Source organism: Scyliorhinus torazame, chromosome 11 (assembly GCF_047496885.1).
Source record: "Scyliorhinus torazame isolate Kashiwa2021f chromosome 11, sScyTor2.1, whole genome shotgun sequence".
Lineage (NCBI taxonomy): Eukaryota > Metazoa > Chordata > Chondrichthyes > Carcharhiniformes > Scyliorhinidae > Scyliorhinus > Scyliorhinus torazame.
In genome coordinates, this window is record NC_092717.1 from 113596081 (window position 1) to 113617677 (window position 21597).

General features: G+C 45.5%; 1 protein-coding gene across 1 annotated transcript in view; it reads left to right on the plus strand.

The window, feature by feature from the left end:
• The first annotated feature begins 399 nt into the window (after positions 1–399).
• vcpip1 (valosin containing protein (p97)/p47 complex interacting protein 1) overlaps positions 400–21597 on the plus strand; it is a 78250-nt gene continuing 57052 nt past the window's right edge. Inside the window, exon 1 of the mRNA XM_072467642.1 lies at positions 400–3508. Coding sequence (XP_072323743.1) covers positions 901–3508 — 2608 coding nt within the window. The 5' untranslated portion in view covers positions 400–900. The remainder of the gene's footprint in view (positions 3509–21597) is intronic.

Below are 21597 nucleotides of genomic sequence, written 5' to 3' on the forward strand. Positions count from 1 at the left end.
CTCGGAGGTAGCAGGAATAAAATTGTGCCTACGTCATCACATCGCGGCAGCAACCCACGGATGATGACGTCATTGGCGATTCTTGCGCAATAGCGCGCAGTGAGAGGTGAAACGTAGTCAAATCCTGACTATGACGGTATCTATGACATCGGCTTCTCCTTAGTAACCGCGCAGCAGGCCTGACAGCTCATTCTAAACTGACATCTGCACCGTGCCAACTCGTTCAGATCTTCACAGCACAAGGGGGGGGGGGGAAACACATTTGAAAGGCCACAGTTCACATACACTTAGCTCAGGGTATCGTGTCGTGTAGTGGAACTAGCCAATAAAAATAATGTAAAATCATTTTAATTGGGTTAATCAAGCCACACGATCAAGGAAATACAGTATTCCGACTGTCGCTGACATTCAAAATTACAACACAAAAAAAAAGCAAAAAAAACAAACGTGACATAACCATCACCTGTACTCCCAGCACACCTTTCGGTTGTCCAGCAGTTAGAGTCCTCCGCTCAATGGACAGTCTGCTGGTCGCTTCAATGCATTACGGGAATTGTAGTTCAAAAATCTCACATTCCACCAGCAAACCGACGGAAATACTTTCAACTGAAAACTACAACTCCGTCATACAGCGCGCCTTCGGAGCATGCGTGTCCGCACTCACTCCTCGCTGCTGTCTCCTGCCTTCAGTAAAGGAGACTTGTTTCGTTTCGTTTAATAACGGAAACTGTGAGTGGAAGGAGAAAGAGGAAACTGAGTACTTCCGCGTTTCATCTCCCAGTAAAGAATATTAGTGACAGGAACAGCCTTTCTCCTTATCAACTGACCATGACACTGTGAGCATCAACGACTAAAAATATATTGACCGATTTTACTATAACCGGAATAATCAATGAGACAATGTTGCAAGGATCTAAGAAAAAAGACAAACGTATTCTGTCGGGTACGTGTCCGGATCCCAAGTGCCAGGCTCGGCTGTTTTTCCCAGCCTATGGAGTCAGTATAGAATGCACCGAATGCGGCCAGCGCCATGAACAAAGAAACCTGCTCAATGTAGAGGAAGTCACCGACCCAGACGTGGTGCTGCACAACCTGCTGAGGAATGCTTTGCTGGGAGTCACGGCCCCCAAAAAGGGCACGGAAATGGTGAAAGTAATGGGACTGTCCAATTACCACTGTAAGCTGCTGTCTCCTATACTGACCCGGTATGGCATGGATAAGCAAACCGGGAAGGCCAAACTCTTGAGAGCGATGAACCAAGGGGAAATGTTTGATTGTGCCTTGTTGGGTGACAGAGCTTTCCTTATTGATGCAGAGCACATTGGAACTATGGGCTATGGGAAAGACCGCTCAGGGAGCCTGTTGTACCTCCATGATACTCTTGAGGAGATCAAGAAGGCAAATAGTAATCAAGAATGTTTAATCCCTGTTCACGTTGATGGTGATGGTCATTGTTTGGTTCATGCTGTTTCCAGGGCTTTGGTGGGCAGAGAACTTTTCTGGCATGCTCTGCGTGAAAATCTCAAACAACACTTTAAGCTAAACCTGGATCGTTACAAGGCATTATTTCATGACTTCATTGATGCAGCTGAATGGGAGGATATCATTAATGAGTGTGATCCTTTGTTTGTTCCTCCTGAAGGCGTACCTTTAGGTCTACGTAATATTCATATATTTGGTTTGGCCAATGTATTGCATCGTCCAATCATTTTGCTGGATTCTCTGAGTGGAATGAGAAGTTGTGGTGATTATTCAGCTACATTTCTCCCAGGGTTAGTTCCTGAAGAAAAATGTTGGGGAAAGGATGGACAGCTTAATAAACCTATTTGCATTGCATGGAGCAGTTCAGGGCGCAACCATTATATACCTTTGGTTGGAATTAAAAGGGGTCCTTTACCCAGGCTTCCTTTAAAACTGTTGCCTAAAGCCTGGGGTGTCCCACAGGAGCTTATTAGGAAGTACATACAGTTTGACGATGACAGCTGTACATTAGGAGGTGACCGAAGTTTGCAGGACAAGTACTTGCAGAGGCTAGTTGCCGCGATGGAAGAAATTTTCTTGAAGACACATGATATCCACCCTTCTCTGGTAGCAGATGTCCATCAATATATATACAGAAGGACAGGGGTGATTGGAATACAGCCTGAAGATGTTACTGAAGCTGCAAAGAAAGCTGTAATTGAAAATCGTTTGCAGAAATGTTTGATTTGTGGAGCTCTTTCTGAGCTTCATGTGCCTACAGAGTGGCTCGCTCCAGGAGGAAAGCTATACAACTTAGCTACAAGCACTCATGGCCAACTGAAGCCAGACAAAAATTACAGCTTTCCTGTTAACCATTTGGTCTGCTCATATGATCCTAAAGAAGATGTACTGGTGCCAGATTATAATTTGAGTCACTTAACATCTTGCAACTGGTGTCATGGTACTTCTATGCGCCACGTCAGAGGGGATGGTTCTGTTGTGTACTTAGATGGAGATCGAACTAATGCCAGATCTGCTGGAGGTAAATGTGGCTGTGGCTACAAGCATTACTGGGAAGGAAAGGAATATGATAACTTACCCGAAGCATTCCCAATAACTTTGGAATGGAATGGAAGGGTGGTTCGAGAAACTGTTTATTGGTTTCAGTATGAAAGTGAAGTGGCTCTAAACAGCAATGTTTATGATGTTGCAATGAAGCTTGTTACCAAGCATTTTCCTGGCGAATTTGGAAGTGAAATTTTGATTCAGAAGGTTGTTAACACCATATTACATCATACAGCAAAAAAGAACCCTGATGAATATACTCCAGTCACTGTTGAAGGGGCACATAGTCGCAGAGTTGGTGACTTGCAAGATGAACCAGCATCAGAGCCTCATTTACCTACCAAAATTATTTTAATGGGTCAGAAATCAAAGACTCTGCATAAGGAAGAACTGAATATGAGTAAAACTGAACGAGGTATTCAGCAGAATATTACTGACCATGCAGCTATCGCGCAAAAGCGGAAAACTGACAAATTACGCCAAGATCAAAAAGTACCAGGCCAACCATCATCGCCTGGAATTATTAAAGATGGATCATCATCTGCTCCAGCCACTCCCATCAAGTCCCCTTATTCCGCATCACCTACCAAGGAGAAAAAGATTAGAGTAACCACGAGTGATGGGAGACAGGCAACACTGACCCTTCAAGCATCTGTAACATTTTCAGAATTTCAAGAAAGCATAGCTAAAGAATTTAACCTTCCTCCACATTTGCAATGTATACGGCATGGCTTTCCTCCCAAGGAACTGCATCCACCTAAAGTGGGATGGGAAAATGAGGTTTTGCCCCTACAACATGGTGATCGTGTTTCCGTGGAGATTTTGAAAGACAGCAAAGATCTTGTTCCTGCTGCTTCAACATCTGCAGCTCATTCCTGGAAAACTGAAGAACCTGAGGCATCTGGTCGAGGTTCTGTTAAGGATATGCAAGACCATATTGATCTTGAAATGTCTTCCCTCTGCCTTCTAGCAACCCTAATGGGTGAGAAATTACATTATCTTATTATAGTACATTTCAGTTAATTTATCTCGGGATGGTATTGTGATAGCATTACACACTAATAGCTATTTAAAAAAAAAAGGAAACCCCAAAGTTGGAAATCTGAAGTAGAATGCTAAAAATGTACCTTAGTTTAGTTTAATCAATATCTGAAAATGAAAGATAACGGAAAATTAAATTTTATGTTTGACTTGGTATTGGGAAGCAAAAGAACCAATAACAATATTTTGAAACAGGTACTGGTGTATTTACAATACACATTAATTTTATGAGTTGAAATAGACTGTTCTGCAAGGCTACAACACTGTGTGTGCGATTGTGTGCTTGTTATGAGGGCATGTCTTAAGGTTGAGTTTTGATATTGTAAATAGCGAGAGAACAGTGATGTAACCGGTGATGTGTTGAAACTGAAAATTGATTTTTGAGTATTGACATAGAATTAACTATTAGAGTAGACAAATTTAATAAATTTTGCCACTAGATATTTTAATTAACATGCTTTCTAAATACTATAGAGCTGCATAACACCATTTGAGTTTTGAGGAGCCTGATCTAACAATAATTAGATTTCATATGTTGCATTCGGAAATTGAAGCTTTAAACTTCTACAGTTTAGTTTTTGTGTAGGCCATGATTCAAAGTCCAAATGCCGGTATCATTGCAATGTAAATAAATCTAGGCATATTATTAGAGCCCTGGGCTTATAGTGACTGAACAAGCGTTACTACATTAGATTCTGGAATATTTATTCAGATTTTTTTAACCGCTTTGTAAAATTCTGTCCATCTTCTGGTGAAAATTAAAATAAATAGCCTGACAAATTATAATATTTTTAGCTTTGTAATGCTAGAGTTGGATTTTATTTTCCCAACATGAATTTTCTTTTGCCTGGGAGAGCATCCAGTGGAGACCATGTGGGTGGAACTGAGGAACGAAAAAGGATCTAAGACTGTAATGTGTCAACCCCCTAGAAGCAATTCTGAGGTGTTAGATTGTATAAAGGCAGAAATTAGGCACGTGAGATGGTCGAGTGAGGGAACCATGGTTGACAAGAGAGGTTGAATGTCTTGTTAAGAGGAAAAAGGAGACTTATGTAAGGCTGAGGAAACCAGGTTCAGATAGGGCGTTGGAGGGATACAAGATAGCCAGGAGGGAACTGAAGAAAGGGATTAGGAGAGCTAAGAGAGGGCATGAACAATCTTTGGCGGGTAGGATCAAGGAAAACCCCAAGGCCTTTTACCCATATGTGAGAAATATGAGAATGACTAGAGCGAGGGTAGGTCCGATCAAGGACAGTAGCGGGAGATTGTGTATTGAGTCTGAAGAGATAGGAGAGGTCTTGAACGAGTACTTTTCTTCTGTATTTACAAATGAGAGGGGCCATATTGTTGGAGAGGACAGTGTGAAACAGACTGGTAAGCTCGAGGAAATACTTGTTAGGAAGGAAGATGTGTTGGGCATTTTGAAAAACTTGAGGATAGACAAGTCCCCCGGGCCTGATGGGATATATCCAAGGATTCTATGGGAAGCAAGAGATGAAATTGCAGAGCCGTTGGCAATGATCTTTTCGTCCTCACTGTCAACAGGGGTGGTACCAGGGGATTGGAGAGTGGCGAATGTCGTGCCCCTGTTCAAAAAAGGGACTAGGAATAACCCTGGGAATTACAGGCCAGTTAGTCTTACTACGGTGGTAGGCAAAGTAATGGAAAGGGTACTGAAGGATAGGATTTCTGAGCATCTGGAAAGACACTGCTTGATTAGGGATGGTCAGCACGGATTTGTGAGGGGTAGGTCTTGCCTTACAAATCTTATTGAATTCTTTGAGGAGGTGACCAAGCATGTGGATGAAGGTAAAGCAGTGGATGTAGTGTACATGGATTTTAGTAAGGCATTTGATAAGGTTCCCCATGGTAGGCTTCTGCAGAAAGTAAGGAGGCATGGGATAGTGGGAAATTTGGCCAGTTGGATAACGAACTGGCTAACCGATAGAAGTCAGAGAGTGGTGGTGGATGGCAAATATTCAGCCTGGATCCCATTTACCAGTGGCGTACCGCAGGGATCAGTTCTGGGTCCTCTGCTGTTTGTGAGGGGAGGGGGGGAGCACTATTTTTTGTTACTTTGTTAGTTCACTATATTATTTAAATAATGTTATTTATAAGTTACTGTACTATTTTTATGTTGATTTGTAAAATGGAAAAATTCTGTTTGAAAACTTTAATAAAATATATTTTTTGAAAAAAACCAGAGGGATTGAATTTAAGAGCCGTGAGGTGATGATGCAGCTGTACAAAACTTTGGTAAGGGCCGCATTTGGAGTACTGTGTACAGTTCTGGTCGCCTCATTTTAGGAAGGATGTGGAAGCTTTGGAAAAGGTGCAAAGGAAATTTACCAGGATGGTGCCGGGAATGGAGAGTAGGTCTTACGAGGAAAGGTTGAGGGTGCTAGGCCTTTTCTCATTAGAACGGAGAAGGATGAGGGGCGACTTGATAGAGGTTTATAAGATGATCAGGGGAATAGATAGAGTAGACAGTCAGAGACTTTTTCCCCGGGTGGAACAAACCATTACAAGGGGACATAAATTTAAGGTGGAAGATATAGGAGGGATATCAGAGGTAGGTTCTTTACCCAGAGAGTAGTGGGGGCATGGAATGCACTGCCTGTGGAAGTAGTTGAGTCGGAAACATTAGGGACCTTCAAGCAGCTATTGGATAGGTACATGGATTACGGTAAAATGATATAGTGTAGATTTATTTGTTCTGAAGGGCAGCACGGTAGCATTGTGGATAGCACAATTGCTTCACAGCTCCAGGGTCCCAGGTTCGATTCCGGCTTGGGTCACTGTCTGTGCGGAGTCTGCACATCCTCCCCGTGTCTGCGTGGGTTTCCTCCGGGTGCTCCGGTTTCCTCCCACAGTCCAAGATGTGCAGGTTAGGTGGATTGGCCATGATAAATTGCCCTTGGTGTCCAAAATTGCCCTTCGGTGCAAACTCAATGGGCCGAATGGCCTCCTGCACTGTAAATTCAATGGTAATCTATGATTAATCTAGGACAAAGGTTCGGCACAACATCGTGGGCCGAAGGGCCTGTTCTGTGCTGTATTTTCTATGTTCTATGTGTGTAGTAAAGACAGAGTAGTATTAATGGGGGATTTCAATTTATACATAGATTGAGAGAGGCAGACAACCTGTCAGAAAGGTAGTGAATTTCTGAAATGTGTCTGGGATAGTTTCCTGCAGCAATATGTTCTAAATGCAACAAGGGGGCAAGCCATATTAAATTTAGTTATGAGTAATGAGCCCAACTTAATCAGTAGCCTAACTGCACGAACATTTATCAAATAGTGATCACAACATGATTGAATTCCGTTAGCGTTTGAAAGTGAAAAGCACATTTCGGATACTAGGATTTTAGACTTGGGTAAGTCTGACTTTAATGGGATGAGGCAGAGACTGTCCACGGTAAAGTGGGAAGATCTGTTAATGGGTCAAACGACTGAGGATCAGTGGAGAATATTTAATAATACATTTAACGAGATACCGAGCAAGTATATACCCCTGAGAGGAAAAGGCTCTGCTTCACAAAAAAAGCAGTCATGGACAACTAAAGAGGTTCGGGACAGCATAAAACTAAAAGAAAGGGCTTACAAAAATGCAAGACAAAGAACAGATCTGGACGAATGCGATGGGTACAAGGACCAGTAAAGCGTCACAAAGCATCTTATAAGAGCTACTAAAAGGGATTATGAAAGGAAACTTGCAAGAGACCACAAAATCAAAAGGAAAAAATGTTATAGTTGTGGTCAAGAGCAAATGTACGCCCACTAAAAGCTGAAAATGGAGATAGTGTCAGTGATAATGGTGAAATGGCAGACATGTTGAACAATAACTTTGCCTCAGTATTTACAATAAAAAAGGAGGATAACTTGCAGGAAGTCCCCAAAAAATTAATATTCGATAGAGGACAGGGACTTAATACAATTAAAGGTGACTAAGGTAATAGACAGGAGAATGTCTATGGATGTCATTTATATGGACTTCCAAAAGGATAGAGTCCCACACAAGAGACTGTCAACTAAGGTAGAAGCCCAAGGCGTTGAGGGCAAATTATTGAAATGGTGAGGAAATTGGTTGAGTGATCTGATCGAGGCATTCAATATATTAACAGGGAAAGACATTGTAGATGAAGATAAACTATTTCCACTGGTTGGAGATTCTAAAACTAAGGGGAATAGTCTAAAAATTCGGACTAGATGGTTCAGAAGAGATGTTATGAAGAACTTCTTCACTCAAAGGTGCTGGAAGTTTGGAACTCTCTCCCATTAACAGCAGTTGAAGCTAGATCTGCCATTAACAGAAGTTGAAGCTAGATCAGTTAATTTTACATCTGAAATAGATAAGATTTTTGTTCAAATTAAGCAACGGTATTAAGGGATATGGGCCAACGGCAGGCATATGGAGTTTGGTTACAGACCTCAATGAATGGTGGGACAGGCACGAGGGGCTGAATGGCCTACTCCTGTTGCTATGAGAATGAGCATCAGAAGAATATCACATCGCCCCCCCTGACACTGCCCCTCACCCACTCCCTGCCTTCCCCATTTTAATCTCCCCTACACACCCCAAAAGCTCCCCGACCCCTCAATCCTCCTTGGAAGAAAGCAATGAATGGTTTCCACCTCCGGGTGAACTCTTCTACCAACCCCTGCAGAGAGAACTTGATCTTCTCCAGCCTCAGGAATTCTGCCAGGTCCCTGACCTCCATCCAATCTCGTCCGCGCAAATCTATTATTATCACAAATAGACGCCCACAACAACAACAACCCCAAGTGCAGCCTACACAATCCCCATACCCTCAAAGCCGACACACTGGGCTAATGGAAACAACAAAGCCCTCACGCTTGTTCCCCTACACAATGCTACCTCCACCCCTCCACAAACACAATCTCAGATGAAAGGGACAATCTTTTAAAACAGATATGAGGAGGAATGTCTTCAGCCAGAGGGTAGTGAATCTGTGGAACTCTTTGCCGCAGAAGGCTGTGGAGGCCAAATCACTGAGTGTCTTTATGACAGAGATAGATAGATTCTTGATTAATAAGGGGATCGGGGTTATGGGGAGAAGGCAGGAGAATGGGGATGAGAAAAATATCATCCATGATTGAATGGCGGAGCTGGGGGAGCAGGGAGGCGAGCGGGTGGTGAAGATCAAGGAGAAATGGGAAGCAGAGTTGGGAATGGAGATCAATTGGGGAGTATGGAGTGAGGCACTGCGAAGGGTAAACGGGACCTCCCCTTGTGCAAGGATGAGCCTGATACAGTTTAAAGTGGTGCACAGGGTGCATACGACTCAGACGAGAATGGGTGGGTTCTTTCAGGGGGTAGCAGATGAGCGTGAGAGGTATGGGCGGGGGCCAGCGAATCATGCGCACATGTTTTGGGGTTGTGAAAAATTGGGAAGATTCTGGGCGGGAGTGTTCGTGGTCTTAGCCAGGATAGCGGAGGAGGAAGTGGACCCGGACCCTTTGGTGGCGATATTTGGGGTTTCAGAGAAGCCGGAGCTCATGGAGCGGAAGAAGGCCGATATCATGGCCTTCGCCTCTCTGATTGCACGGCGACGAATATTGCTGGAGTGGCGGTCGGCATTGCCACCGGGAGTAGCAGCATGGTTGGGTGACCTGTATGACTTCCTGCGGTTAGAGAAAATAAAGTATGAATTAAGGGGCTCAGCAGGGGAGTTTGAGAAAAGGTGGGGGATGTTTGTGACAGTGTTTGAGGAGCTGTTCGTCGCAGGGCGGGGGGGGGAGGGGGAGGGGTGATGGGGAGGGGGGGTAGGGGGGGAGTGAAAAAGGAAAGAAATCTGTACAAACTGTATAGTTGATTGTTGGGAAGATTGTTTCCTGGGGTGTTTATTTGCTGTAACCTACTTTGAAAAAATTTGAATAAAATGCGTTTTTAAAAAAAATGATTGAATGGCGGAGAAGGCTCGATGGGCCGAGTGGCCTAATTCTGCTTCTATGTCTTATGGTCGAACTGACCTCTCCTCCACGACCCATTTCCTCACCATTGCAATGTTTGTAGTTCATAATAATTGATCAAATTTGAAAATGGCAGGCCCCCTCACCACCGTTCCAAAAGGCCCGCCGCACCCGCGGGGCCTTCCCTGCCCACACAAACCCCAAGATCAACCCATCGACTTACCTGAAAAACGACTTGGGGACAAAGATCGGGAAGTTTTAAAACACAAACAGAAACCTTGGCAGCACATTCTCTCCTTGTCTGCGTGGGTCTCACCCCCACAACCCGAAGATGTCCAGGGTAGGTGGATTGGCCACGTTAAATTGCCCCTTAATTGGGAAAACTAAATTGAGTACTCTAACTTAAAAACCGTCATTTTACTTTCTGCACCCGCCCCATCTCTTAAAATCCACCTTCATCCCCTCATCCCCTCCACCAATCGGGCAAGTTCAACCTATGCAGCTGGACCTAGCTCTGCGCCACCTGGATACCAAGGTATCTAAAGCTCGTCCCCACCACCCTGAACGGCAACTCCCTAACTTTCTTTTCTGCCCCCTAGCATTGATTGGGAACTTCCCTCTTTCCCCATATTCAATTTATATCCCAAAAACTGGCTTAATTCCCCCAATGCAGCCCAACGAGTCCGAAATCTATAATAAAGGATCATCTGCATACAGTGAAACCTTATGCTTGACACCCCCCACCAACCGTTCAATTTCTGTCCAATTCCGCGATGCCCTGAGCGCCATTGCCAAGGCGAAAAGCAACAGGAAGAGTGGGCATCCCTGTCTCGTCCCACGGTGTAACTCAAAGTATCCCAAACTCACTCATTTTGTCCACACACTCGCCACCACTGCCTTATACAGTAACCGGATCCAATCCAGAAACCCCTGTCCGAACCCGAACCGCCCCAGCACCTCGAGCAAATACGCCCACTCCGCCCGATCAAAAGCCTTCTTCCCTCCATCGTCACCACTATCTCAACCTCCTACCCCCCCCCCCCCCCCTCCCCCCAAGAGCTTCTTAATCTCTTTCAGTAACCTCCGCACATTTGCAGACAACTGCCTTCCAAAATCCGTCTGATCCTCCCTAATCAACCCCGGCACACAATTGTCAATTTGCGATGCAAGTGCCTTCGCCAAAAGCTTGGCATCGACATTCTATAACTATATCAGGTGATACAATCCACACTGCCTCCAGGTCCTTATTCTTTTTAAGAATCAGGGAGATGGAAGCATGCGATAAAGTAGGGGCGAGTTTCCCCCCGCCCCCTCTCCCGCGCTTCATTATATTTTTTTATTAAGGTATTTATATATACATACATATTATATATCCTCACCAGCAGTGGCTACAGCTCCCCCCCCCCAAACTTTTTATAAAACTCTAGTGGGAACCCACCCGGGGTCTTCCCTGTCTGCCTCGCCCCAATGCCATCCATCATCTCCCGCAGCCCAATTGGGGCCTTCAGGCCCTGAACCTGCCCCTTCTCCACCTTGGGGAACTCCAACCCATCCAGGAACCGCCATATCCCCTCTTCCCCACTTGGGGGTCCAACTCATAGAGCCTCCTATAAAAGGCCTCAAATACTCCATTCACCTCTCCGGGTCCATCACCACTGTACCCCCCTCTTTCCTCACTCTACCGATTTCCCTTACCGCTACCTGCTTTCTCAACTGATGGGCCAACATCCTGTTCGCCTTCTCCCTGTACTCATAAACTGCCAACCCTCTCCACCTGGCCCTCCGCAACTGCCGCGTTGCATTCCCCATAGATACTAACCCAAATTCCATCTGGAGCCTCTGTCTCTCCTTCAACAACCCCTCCTTTGGTGCTACCGAGTACATCCTATCTACCCTCAAGTTCTCATTGATGAGCCTTGCCCTCTCCTCCCACTCCACCCTCTTCCTGTGCACCCAAATCAAAATAAATTCCCCTCTAACTACACCCTTAAGTGCCTCGCACAACATGGCAGCTGTGACCTCCCCCTATATCATTTTTTTAAATATCAGGGATTAAACCTTGCACTGACCCAGTGGCAGGAATCCACCTGTATCATTTTTTTTTTAAATAACATTTTTTTTTTAAGAGTACCCAATTTTTTTTTTCCAATTCAGGGGCCAATCCACCTACCCTGCACACCTTTGGGTTGTGAGGGTGAAACCCATGTATACACTGGGAGCATGTGCAAACTCCACACGGACAGTGCCCCAGGGCCGGGATTCGAACCCGGGTCCTCAGCACTGTAGGCAGCAGCGCTAACAACTGTGCCACCGTGCTGCTCCCTCCCCCTTATCATTCACCCCCAATAGCCCCGAATGGCAGCTCTCACCTACTGACACATCCCCTCATCCGCCAACAGCCCGACATCTAATCTCCACTGTGGCCGTTGGGCCTCCCCCTGAACCACCTGCAAATCTACCCAATGTGGTGTTTGGTCAGAGACCATGATTGCCGAACCAGCAGTGCCTTGTCCATTACGATAAAGTAAATCGGGAATACACCCGCTGCATATGGGAGAAGTATGAAAATTCTTTAATTCGCCCTCTGTCTCCCAAACTTCCATGGGTCCGCCCCCCCCCCCCATGCATTCCATGAACCCCCTCCGCTCCCTAGCCACTGCCAACCCCCTTGACGACTTCGGGCTCGACCGGTCCATGCTCAGATCCAGGACCGTATTAAATTTCCCCCCCACTCCCCATAGTCAACCTGTGCGTATCGAAATCCGGAATCCTCCCCAACACCCATCTCATAAAATTCACATCACCCCAATTCGGACATAAACATTTACCAGGACCACTGGCATGCCCTCCAGCTTCCCACCAACCACCACATATTTACCCTCTGGATCGGCCACAATGCTCCCACCTCAAACACCACCATTCCCCTCGTCTTCATATCCAGCCCCGAGTGGAACACCTGCACCATCCATCCCCTCCTCAGCCAAGTCTCCCCCACTTCAGGTGTGTCTCCTGTAAGAACACCATGTCCGTCTTTATACTCTTCAAATGCATGTACACATGTGATCGCTTAACCAACCCATTCAACCCTCGCATGTTCCACGTGACCAGCCTGGTTAGGAGGCTCCCTGCCCCCCTCACTGCCGATCAGCGACACTCCTTCTTGGCCAGTCCCTGGCCCGCGTCACGTGCCTCTCTAGGCCCACCCTCGGATATTCACCGCCATCCCTCACTTCCCAACTGCGCCACATCAACCGCACCCACTTTAGCAATCCTTCCCCTCTCCCCTCCCCCTTCACCCCCAACAAAGAATCAACCCCATTCACCCCCTATGCCTTCCTCCTAACGACCCCCCCACTTCACTTCAGTTAACTAGCCTGCCTAGCTGCCCAAAGTCTCTAATCTCCCCATCCCCCTCCAGCCCACCCTTCCCCCCCCCCCCCCCCATCCCTCCCAACCACCAACAAACAAAGAAGAACAAAAGTCCCCATCGCCGTTCCCCCATCGAACCCCACTCCGACCTACCCATCTCAAACGTTCTACCACAAACACAAAGCTCCATTCTAAAGTTCAGTGCCCTCACATTCCTCCCAGAACATGGTCTCTCATAAAGTCTAACGCCTCCTCCGGCGAGTCAAAATAGAACTCCTGCTTCTGATGAGTCACCCAAAAGTGGGCAGGGTACAACACCGAAAACTTCCAAATTCCACTCCCTTCTTGAAGAGGGCAGCCTTTACCAGTTGAGCTCGGCTCTCTTCTTTGCCAATTCCGCATCCAGGTCTTGGTTGACCCGCAGCTCACTCGCACAGATATAAATTAATAGGTTTGATTTATTAGCCATTACAGAGAGATAGTTGCAAAATGACCAAGATTGAGAACAAAATATTCCAGGATAATTAACATCTAGGCGAAAGAGGCAAATTGGAAAAGGAAGACAGTCTTGCCAATATACGATAGGCTAAAGACTAGAGAGAAAGGATACTAGCTCAGAAAATCAAGAATAATAAACTTGGGTTGAGCTAAGAAACAGCAAGGGCAGAAAACATTGATGAGCGTTGTCTACAGATCTCCTGAAAGTAGTTAGAATCTAGGGTAATAGAATAAATGTGGGGATTTTAAACTTCAAATAGATCAGGCAACCAGTAATAGTGTGAATGATGAATTCATGGAATGTATTCATGGGTGGCACGGTAACACAGTTGTTAGCACTGTTGCTTCACAGCGCCAGGGACCCGGGTGTGATTCCCGGCTTGGGTTACTGTCTGTGTGGAGTCTATGTGGAGCCTGCACATTCTCCCTGTGTCTGCGTGGGTTTCCTCCGGCCAACGCTCGTGACCCATGCCGGCCAACACTCGTGACCCATGCCGGCCAACCTTCGTGACACACCATTATTGCTTACTTTTAATGCGGCAGGTGAGCCTGCTTGGTCCTCACAATATCACATGCTTTGTTATTCAATATTGCATTTCTGCTAAGGACTTCAGCTGACGATTTAAGTTATCGCTGCATCCTTTGAAAACAATTAAGAAGTTTGTCCTCGAAATCGCCGTGCTTAGCCTTCAAATGCCTTTAAAGATTTGAGGGTTTTAAACTTTCATTTGCCAGTACTTCCCTGCACATAACACACTTGGGCTTTGCATCCTGATTTGCATTGGCACAATGAAAGCCAAATGTCAATAAATCATCTTTATACTGCTATGTCAGCTTCTTCTTAATTGTTTGTTCACCAGAGGCCCTGGAGCTCTCGATACAGCTCACACCAGCACTGCTTTGTCCTGCCCTGGACTCTCCTGAAAAGCTCTCTCCTGCAGATTCAATTGTGAGATGCTGGCCTGTTTGTGTCTCTGGCCCTCTCTCCCTTAATACAAAAGAATCCATCTTCAGTTCTTCACAGAGTCCTGTTGCTTGCTTGCTGGCAGCTACAAAATGGAGGAATCTCTCCTTCGTGATTTCATACCCAAAGCGCGGATGTGCAAGGCGCATGCATCCATGTACGTTCTGACCTTCTCTCTGCTACTGCCTCTGGCAGAAAGACTCCATTGTTCATATTTAAAGGCCGGTTGCGGCCAGCATTCTTTTCTTACTTTGAAACTTTATTTCCAATACCTGATTTTTCCAAATTTATGACTTTTGACGACTGAAAATTAAAACAAATTCAGTTGAGCATGCGCATCCTTACATTTACACACAAACATTGTTTTAAATATATTCCAATTTCTTTAGAGATTTAAACAAGCATAGAAAAATTGTACAATCTTGTTTTTATTTTATAAACTATGACTTTAGACGAGATGAAGTAATTTGTCAAACACATACAATGTCACAATATTTCTCACTGGTTCCACTGCACTGCACTATCCAAACATCCAAGTCATTTTTTTCTCTATTCTTACCAAAAGCATTTACTTCCTGGTTTCCAGAGTGGCGACACAAAGTGATGACTATGTAGGTTTATTCCAGTGTTGACATATGTCAGCCGTATTGACTGGCCATGTTTGATCGGTATTGTTCGCCGACACACCTGGTCTGGCTTCCCTCTCACTGTCCAGTAGCTGCATCCACTCTAGTCACAGGAGTGCAAGTAGACTTTATGGCAGCCGGCGAACAGCTTGACCACGGAGCCGCAGGTCGCATACTGCCAATAGGTGGTGGGGGATGAGCCGAGCAGTGCACAGAGGATGAGCACCAGAGCGGGGTCACCACTGTTAACATTGCAAGCCCAAGTGGACGCCTGCCAGCACCTGACCCCCCCCCCCCCCCCACAATGTGGTGACCTGCACACAGCCTAGCCTCGTGCCACCTGCCCCTTCAAACAATGCAACCAGTCGGGGACTGCCCCCGGTCGTATTCTTAAAAGCCGGTCGCGGCCATTGGGGGATTCTTCCCGCGATCGGGAACACCACAACCAGTCGCTCCGCAACACTTGTGGGTCGCGACCCTGAGTTTGAAAAACCCTGCTTTAAGGCACAGATGAAGTGGATAAGACATGACTAACAAGAGGAGTTAAAGATGGTGTTCAATTTAAGGAGGAGACTCTTACTGTTACCAAAAGGAATAGTAAACCACGGATTTAGGATTTTAGAATTCAACCAAAGAGGACCAAGAAATTGATGAGGAAAGAGAATGGGAGAATAAACTAACAAGAGACAAATCTATAGAAATGTTTACAATCTGTAATGTTAATAGGAAGAGATTAGGGAATGTAAGCATGGGCCCATTACTGGCAGAGACAGGTGAAATTGTAATAAGGAATAAAGAAATAGCAGAGACATTTGAAAAAAATGTTGTAACTCTCTTCACAGTAGAAAACACACAATTATTTGGAAATAATGGAGAACCAAAGGTTTAGTGAGAATGAGGAACTTAAAGAAATCAGTACAGTCTTTGTAAAGAAATAGCACTGAAGTGTCACAAGGAGGCTTACATTAACACTGCATTGAAGTTACTGTGAAAATCCCCCAGTCGCCACACTATGGCACCTGTTTGGGTACATGGAGCGAGAATTCAGAATGTCCAATTCACCTAACAAGCACGTCTTTTGGGACTTGTGGGAGGAAACTGGAGTGGCCGGAGGAAACCCATGCAGACACAGGGAGAACATGCGGACTCCACACAGACAGTGTCCCAAGCTGGGAATCGAACCCTTGCCCCTGCTGCTGTGAAGCAACTGTGCTAACCACTGTGCCATCATGCTGCCCTGATGTAGTTTATATGGATTTCAGCAAAGCCTTTGACAAGGACTCACATGGGAGACTTATAAAGAAATTAATAGCACATTGGATCCAGGATAACATGGCAAGTTGGATCGAAAATTGGCTTAGTAATAGGAGGCAGAGGATGGTGGCAGAAAGCTGTTTGTGTGACTGGAGGCTTATGCCCCCAGGGATCAGTGCTGGGTCCCTTATTGTTTGTGATATATATAAATGATATAGAAGAAAATGTGTGGGGGGGTGATAAGTAAGTTTGCAGATGACATGGAAATTGTCCGGGTGGTTGACAGTGGAGAAGAAGGTCTCGGGAGGATACAGACTGGTTGGTCAGATTACAGATCAGTGGCAGATGAAATTTAACCTTGAAAAGTGTGAGGTGAGGCATGATCAATCTTACATGACAAGGGAGTACTCAATGAATGGCAGGACACTGGGAAGCGTAAAGGAACAGAGGGATCTTGGGATGCATGGCCACAGATGCTTGAAGGCGGCAGGAAACCTTTTAATAGAGTAGTTAAAAAGGCATATGGGACACTTGCCTGTATCAGTCATGGCATAGATTATAAAAGCACGGAGGTTATGTTGGAGCAGGACACAATTTTGCTTAGGCCACAGCTGGAGTGCTCAGTTCTGGTCATTGCACTATAGGAAGGATGTGATTGCACTAGAGAGGGTGCAGAGGAGATTCACCAGGATGTTTCCCGGGATGGAGCATTTTAGCTATGAACAGAGCTGGATAAGCTCGGGTTGTTTTCTTTGGAGCAGAGAAGGCTGAGATAGTACCTGATTGAGGTGTATAAGGTATGAGGGACATGGACAGGGTGAATAAAAAGCAGCTGTTCCCCTTAGTTGAAGGGTCAGTAACAAGGGGGCATAATTTTAAGGTGAAAGGGAGTATGTTTAGAGGGGATTTGAGGAAAAGGTTTTTCACCTGGAATGACTACCTGGGAGGGTAGTTGAGGCAGGAAACCTCACAATCTTTAAATGCACTTGAAATGTCATTACGTTCAAGGCTATGGGCCAAGTGCTAGAAAGTGGGATTAGAACAAAGAACACAGAACAAAGAAAAGTACAGCTCAACAACAGGCCCTTCGGCCCTCCAAGCCTGCGCCGACCATGCTGCCCGTCTAAACTAAAAGTATACATTTGAGTAGTTTTTTTGTTGTTGTTGCAGGTGTACTGTTGATAGTAGATGCATTGATTTTGCTCTTGCAGACTTCCCGAGATTCAAGCACAATTCCGAAGATTGGAAAGTAACAAACATAAACCCATTATTTAAGAAAGATAGAAAGAAAGAAAGAAAAGGGAAAACGAGGAACTTACCATCATTAGTAGGCAAAATGTTAGAAACTAGCTTGGAAGGTGTTGACAGGCTTTTAGTAAAGCATAATTTCATTAAACAGAGACAACAAGGATTTATGAAAGGGAACAGGCGATTGATAAGTCTGTTACCAGTTTTTTTTAATGGTTGTAAATAGTAGAATGTATAAGAGGAGTACTATTGAATATAGTGCATTTTGATTTTCAAAACATATTTGATAAGGTGCTACACGAGTATTACTTAAAATTAGGTCTCAGAGAATTGAGGTACTATAATAGGATTGAGGATTTATTAAAGGACTGAAAAAAGAGAGTAGGAATAAATGGGACATTTTCAGGTTGGCAGTCTGTAAGTAGCAGGATTAATACTCAGGACCGGGCGTACCAAGTTGGCTGGCATTACAAAGTTAGGTGGGAAGTTAGGGTAAAGAGGATCAAAGAGACCACAGAGAGATGTAGACAGGTTGGATGAGTGGACAAGGACATAACAGGTGGAATACAATGGGGTGAGTGTGAAATGATCCAGTTTTCTATGAAAAACCGAAAAGCAGAATATTTTTTAAATGGTGAGAGACAAGGAGGTATTGGGTGTTCAGAAAGACCTGGTGTCCTTGGTCAAATCACAGAAAGTTAACACAGGAAAAGAAAACAATTAGGAAAATATTGGAAAAGGATTGGAGTACAAGAATAAATAAATCTTATTTCAATTATATAGGGTCTTGGTGAGAGCACCTCTGGATGGAGTACTGTGTGCAATTTGTGTCGTCTTATCCAAGGAAGCATATACTTGTCTTAGAGCAAGTGTAGTCAGGTTCACCAGAGTGATTCCTTGGATGGGGGGATTGTTCTATGAAGAGAGATTGTGCAGAGGAATGAGTGGTGATCCAATTGATGTACATAGAGCCTTTAAAGGGCTTGACAGGGTAGTCCTTATACCCCAATTCCTGTAAGGACTCAATCCCATTCTCCCAGTTTGTCCACCTCTGTCAGATCTGTTCCAATGATACCACCTTTGAAAATGCTTCTGACACATCTGCCCTTTTCCTCAACCGAAGTTTCCTCCCAGGGCATTCAATCTTGTCTGACCCATCTCCCGCACCTCTGCCCTGCCCCTATTCCCTCCTTCCCAGAACCATGATAGGATCCCTCTTGTCCTCACTTTTCACCCCATTAGCCTCCAGATTCAAAGGACCATCCTCTGCCAACTCCTCCAACTCCAGCATGATGCCACCAGTAAACACGTCTTTCCCTCAACCTCCTTATCATCATTCCACAGGGACCACTCCTTCTGTGACAGCCTGGCCTACACCTCCATCACTCTCAAACCTTTATCCCCTTCCCACTGCACCATCCCATGCCATCGCAGAAGGTGCAACACCTGCCCCTTTACCTCCTCCCTCCTCACTGTGCAAGGTCCCAACACTCCTTTCAAGTTAAGCAATGTTTCATTTGCACCTCCTTCAATTTGGTCTGCCATATTCACTGCTCATGATGCAGTCTCTTCTACATTGGGGACATTAAATGCAGACTAGGTGACCGCTTTGTGGAACACCTTCGCTCAGTCCACAAGCATGACATCAAGCTTCCCATCACGAACCATTTCAACTCAGCATCTTGCTCTCATGCCCACATGTCCGTCCTTGGCCTGCTGCAATACTGCAGTAAAGCCCAACTTAAATTGGAGGAACAACACCTCATCTTCCGATTAGACATGTTATGTAGCCTTCCGAACTCAACACTGAGTTCAACAGCTTTAGACTGTGATCTTTCTCCTCCAACTTGACTGCCACACACAACACCCGCCATGCCAAATCCCCGTTGGACTAAAGAAGGACTACCATATAGAGGACCTCCAACTAGGGATTCTCACCTACTCCATTTAGCAGGATGAAATGCCAGAGTGTATCCGAACGGCAGACAGGGATGAAAAGTGGAAGGTGTGCAAAAGCAGCCTTTACAGGAAACATGCACACAGAAAGTAGAATTACATGGAGGGAGTTCCCAAGAGCTGGTTCAGGTTGAAAGGAAGAGGTGCCTGAGGGAGCATTGGAGTGCTTTACACACCTGAGCCACTCACCACCTTGAATGCAGTTCAGGCCGAGCAGCATTTTGTAAAGATTCTTAATGGCTTTGGCTGTGCTCTGTCATGCAGCTCCTCCGGCCACGTCTAGCCCGCCTCTCCACCCATCCAATACATCCCTGACACTGGTCACTTTGAGCCGCCTTCACCGCCAGTCAAATGAACCTTTCCTGAAGGCGTTGTGGATTCCTGATAGTCACTACAGTTAATAGGGGAGAGTTCCTGGAGTGTTTTAAAATTATTTTATGGGACGTGGGCATCCCTTTTTATTGCCCATTCCTAATTGCCATTGAGAAGGTGGTGGTGTGCTGCCTTCTTGAACTGCTGCAATCCATATGGTATAGGTACACCTACAGTGCTGTTAGGGAGAGAGTTCCAGGATTTTGACCCAACGACAGTGAAGGAATGACGATGTGTTTCCAAGTCAGGATGGTGAATGGCTTGGAGGGGATCCGTCAAATGGTGGTGTTCCCATGTGTATGCTGCTCTTGTCCTTCTGGATGTGCAGTCGTGGGTTTGGGGGATGCTGTCTAATGAGCTTTGGTGAGTTGCTACAGTGCATCTTGTAGATGGTATACACTGCTGAGGGGGTGAATATTTGTGGTTGAGGTGCCAGTCAGTGGGTTGCGTTGTCCTCGATGGTGTCAAGCTTCTTGAGTGTTATTGGAACAATACTCATACAGGCAAGTGGGGAGTATTCCATCACTCTCCTGACTTGTACCTTGCGGGTGGGCTGTGGGGAATCAGGAACTGAATTACTCATCACACGATTCCCAGCCTCTAACCTGCTCTTATAACCACAGTATTTATCTGGCTAGTCCAGTTCAGTTTCTGGTCTGTGGGAACCTCAGCATACTTCTCTTCCGTCAGACACAAGAAATTGAGTAATGTACATTGTGTCTCCATGTTGCTGTTGCTATTGAAGCTGGCTCTGATGGTCCTCGTGTCAAGAAAACAGCTGAACCATCACTTAACAGCTACAGTTGTTGGGGAGACGTGCAGAGCCACTCCTGTGCCTTTGGCCGGTGGAGCTCAAATATGTTCCATCCTTTCTAGTGATGCCTGTGCTTTTTGCATCAAAGCGAAAGGACTTAACAAGCAGTGCCACCTTTGCAAATTTTTTTTTGCAGGATCTGGGCTTTGCTGGCTAGGCCACCGTTTATTGCCAATCCCTAATTGCCCCGAGAGGGTGGTGGTGAGTTGTCTTCTTGAACCGCTGCAGTCCATATAGTGTAGGAACACTCACAATGCTGTTAGGGAGGGAGTTCAAGAATTGTGGCCCGGCGCATGTGGATAAGGTAGTCAAGAAGGCATACGGCACGCTGGCCTTCATTGATCAGGGCATTGAATATAAAAATTGGCAAGTCATGTTGCAGCTATACAGGACCTCAGTTCGGCATCATTTGGAATATTGTGTACAATTCTGGTCGCCACACTACCGGAAGGATGTGGATGCTTTGGAGAGGGTACAGAGGCGGTTTACTAGGATGTTGCCTGGTATGGAGGGCATTAGCTATGAGGAGAGGTTAGATAAACCCGGTCTGTTCTCACTGGAACGACGGAGGTTGAGAGTTGACCTGATAGAGGTCTACAAGACTATGAGTGGAATGGACAGAGTGGATAGCCAGATGCTCTTTCCTTGGGTAGGAGAATCAATGACTACGGGGACATAAGTTTAAAGTGCGTGGGGAAAAGTTTAGAACAGATGTGCGAGGCAAGTTTTTTTACACAGAGGTTGGTAGATATATGAAACACGCTGCCTGGGGAGGTGGTGGGAACAGGTACAATAGCGGCATTTAAGGGGCATCTAGACAAATATATGAATAGGGTGGGAATGGAAGGATACAGACTCCGTAAGTGCATACAGTTTTAGTTTAGGCAGGTACCATGGTCGGCGCAAGCTTGGAGGGCCTTGGGTCCTGTTCTTATGCTGTATTGTTCTTTGTTCTTTGACATCAGCAAACCCCTGCCAGAATCCACTGAGCTTCG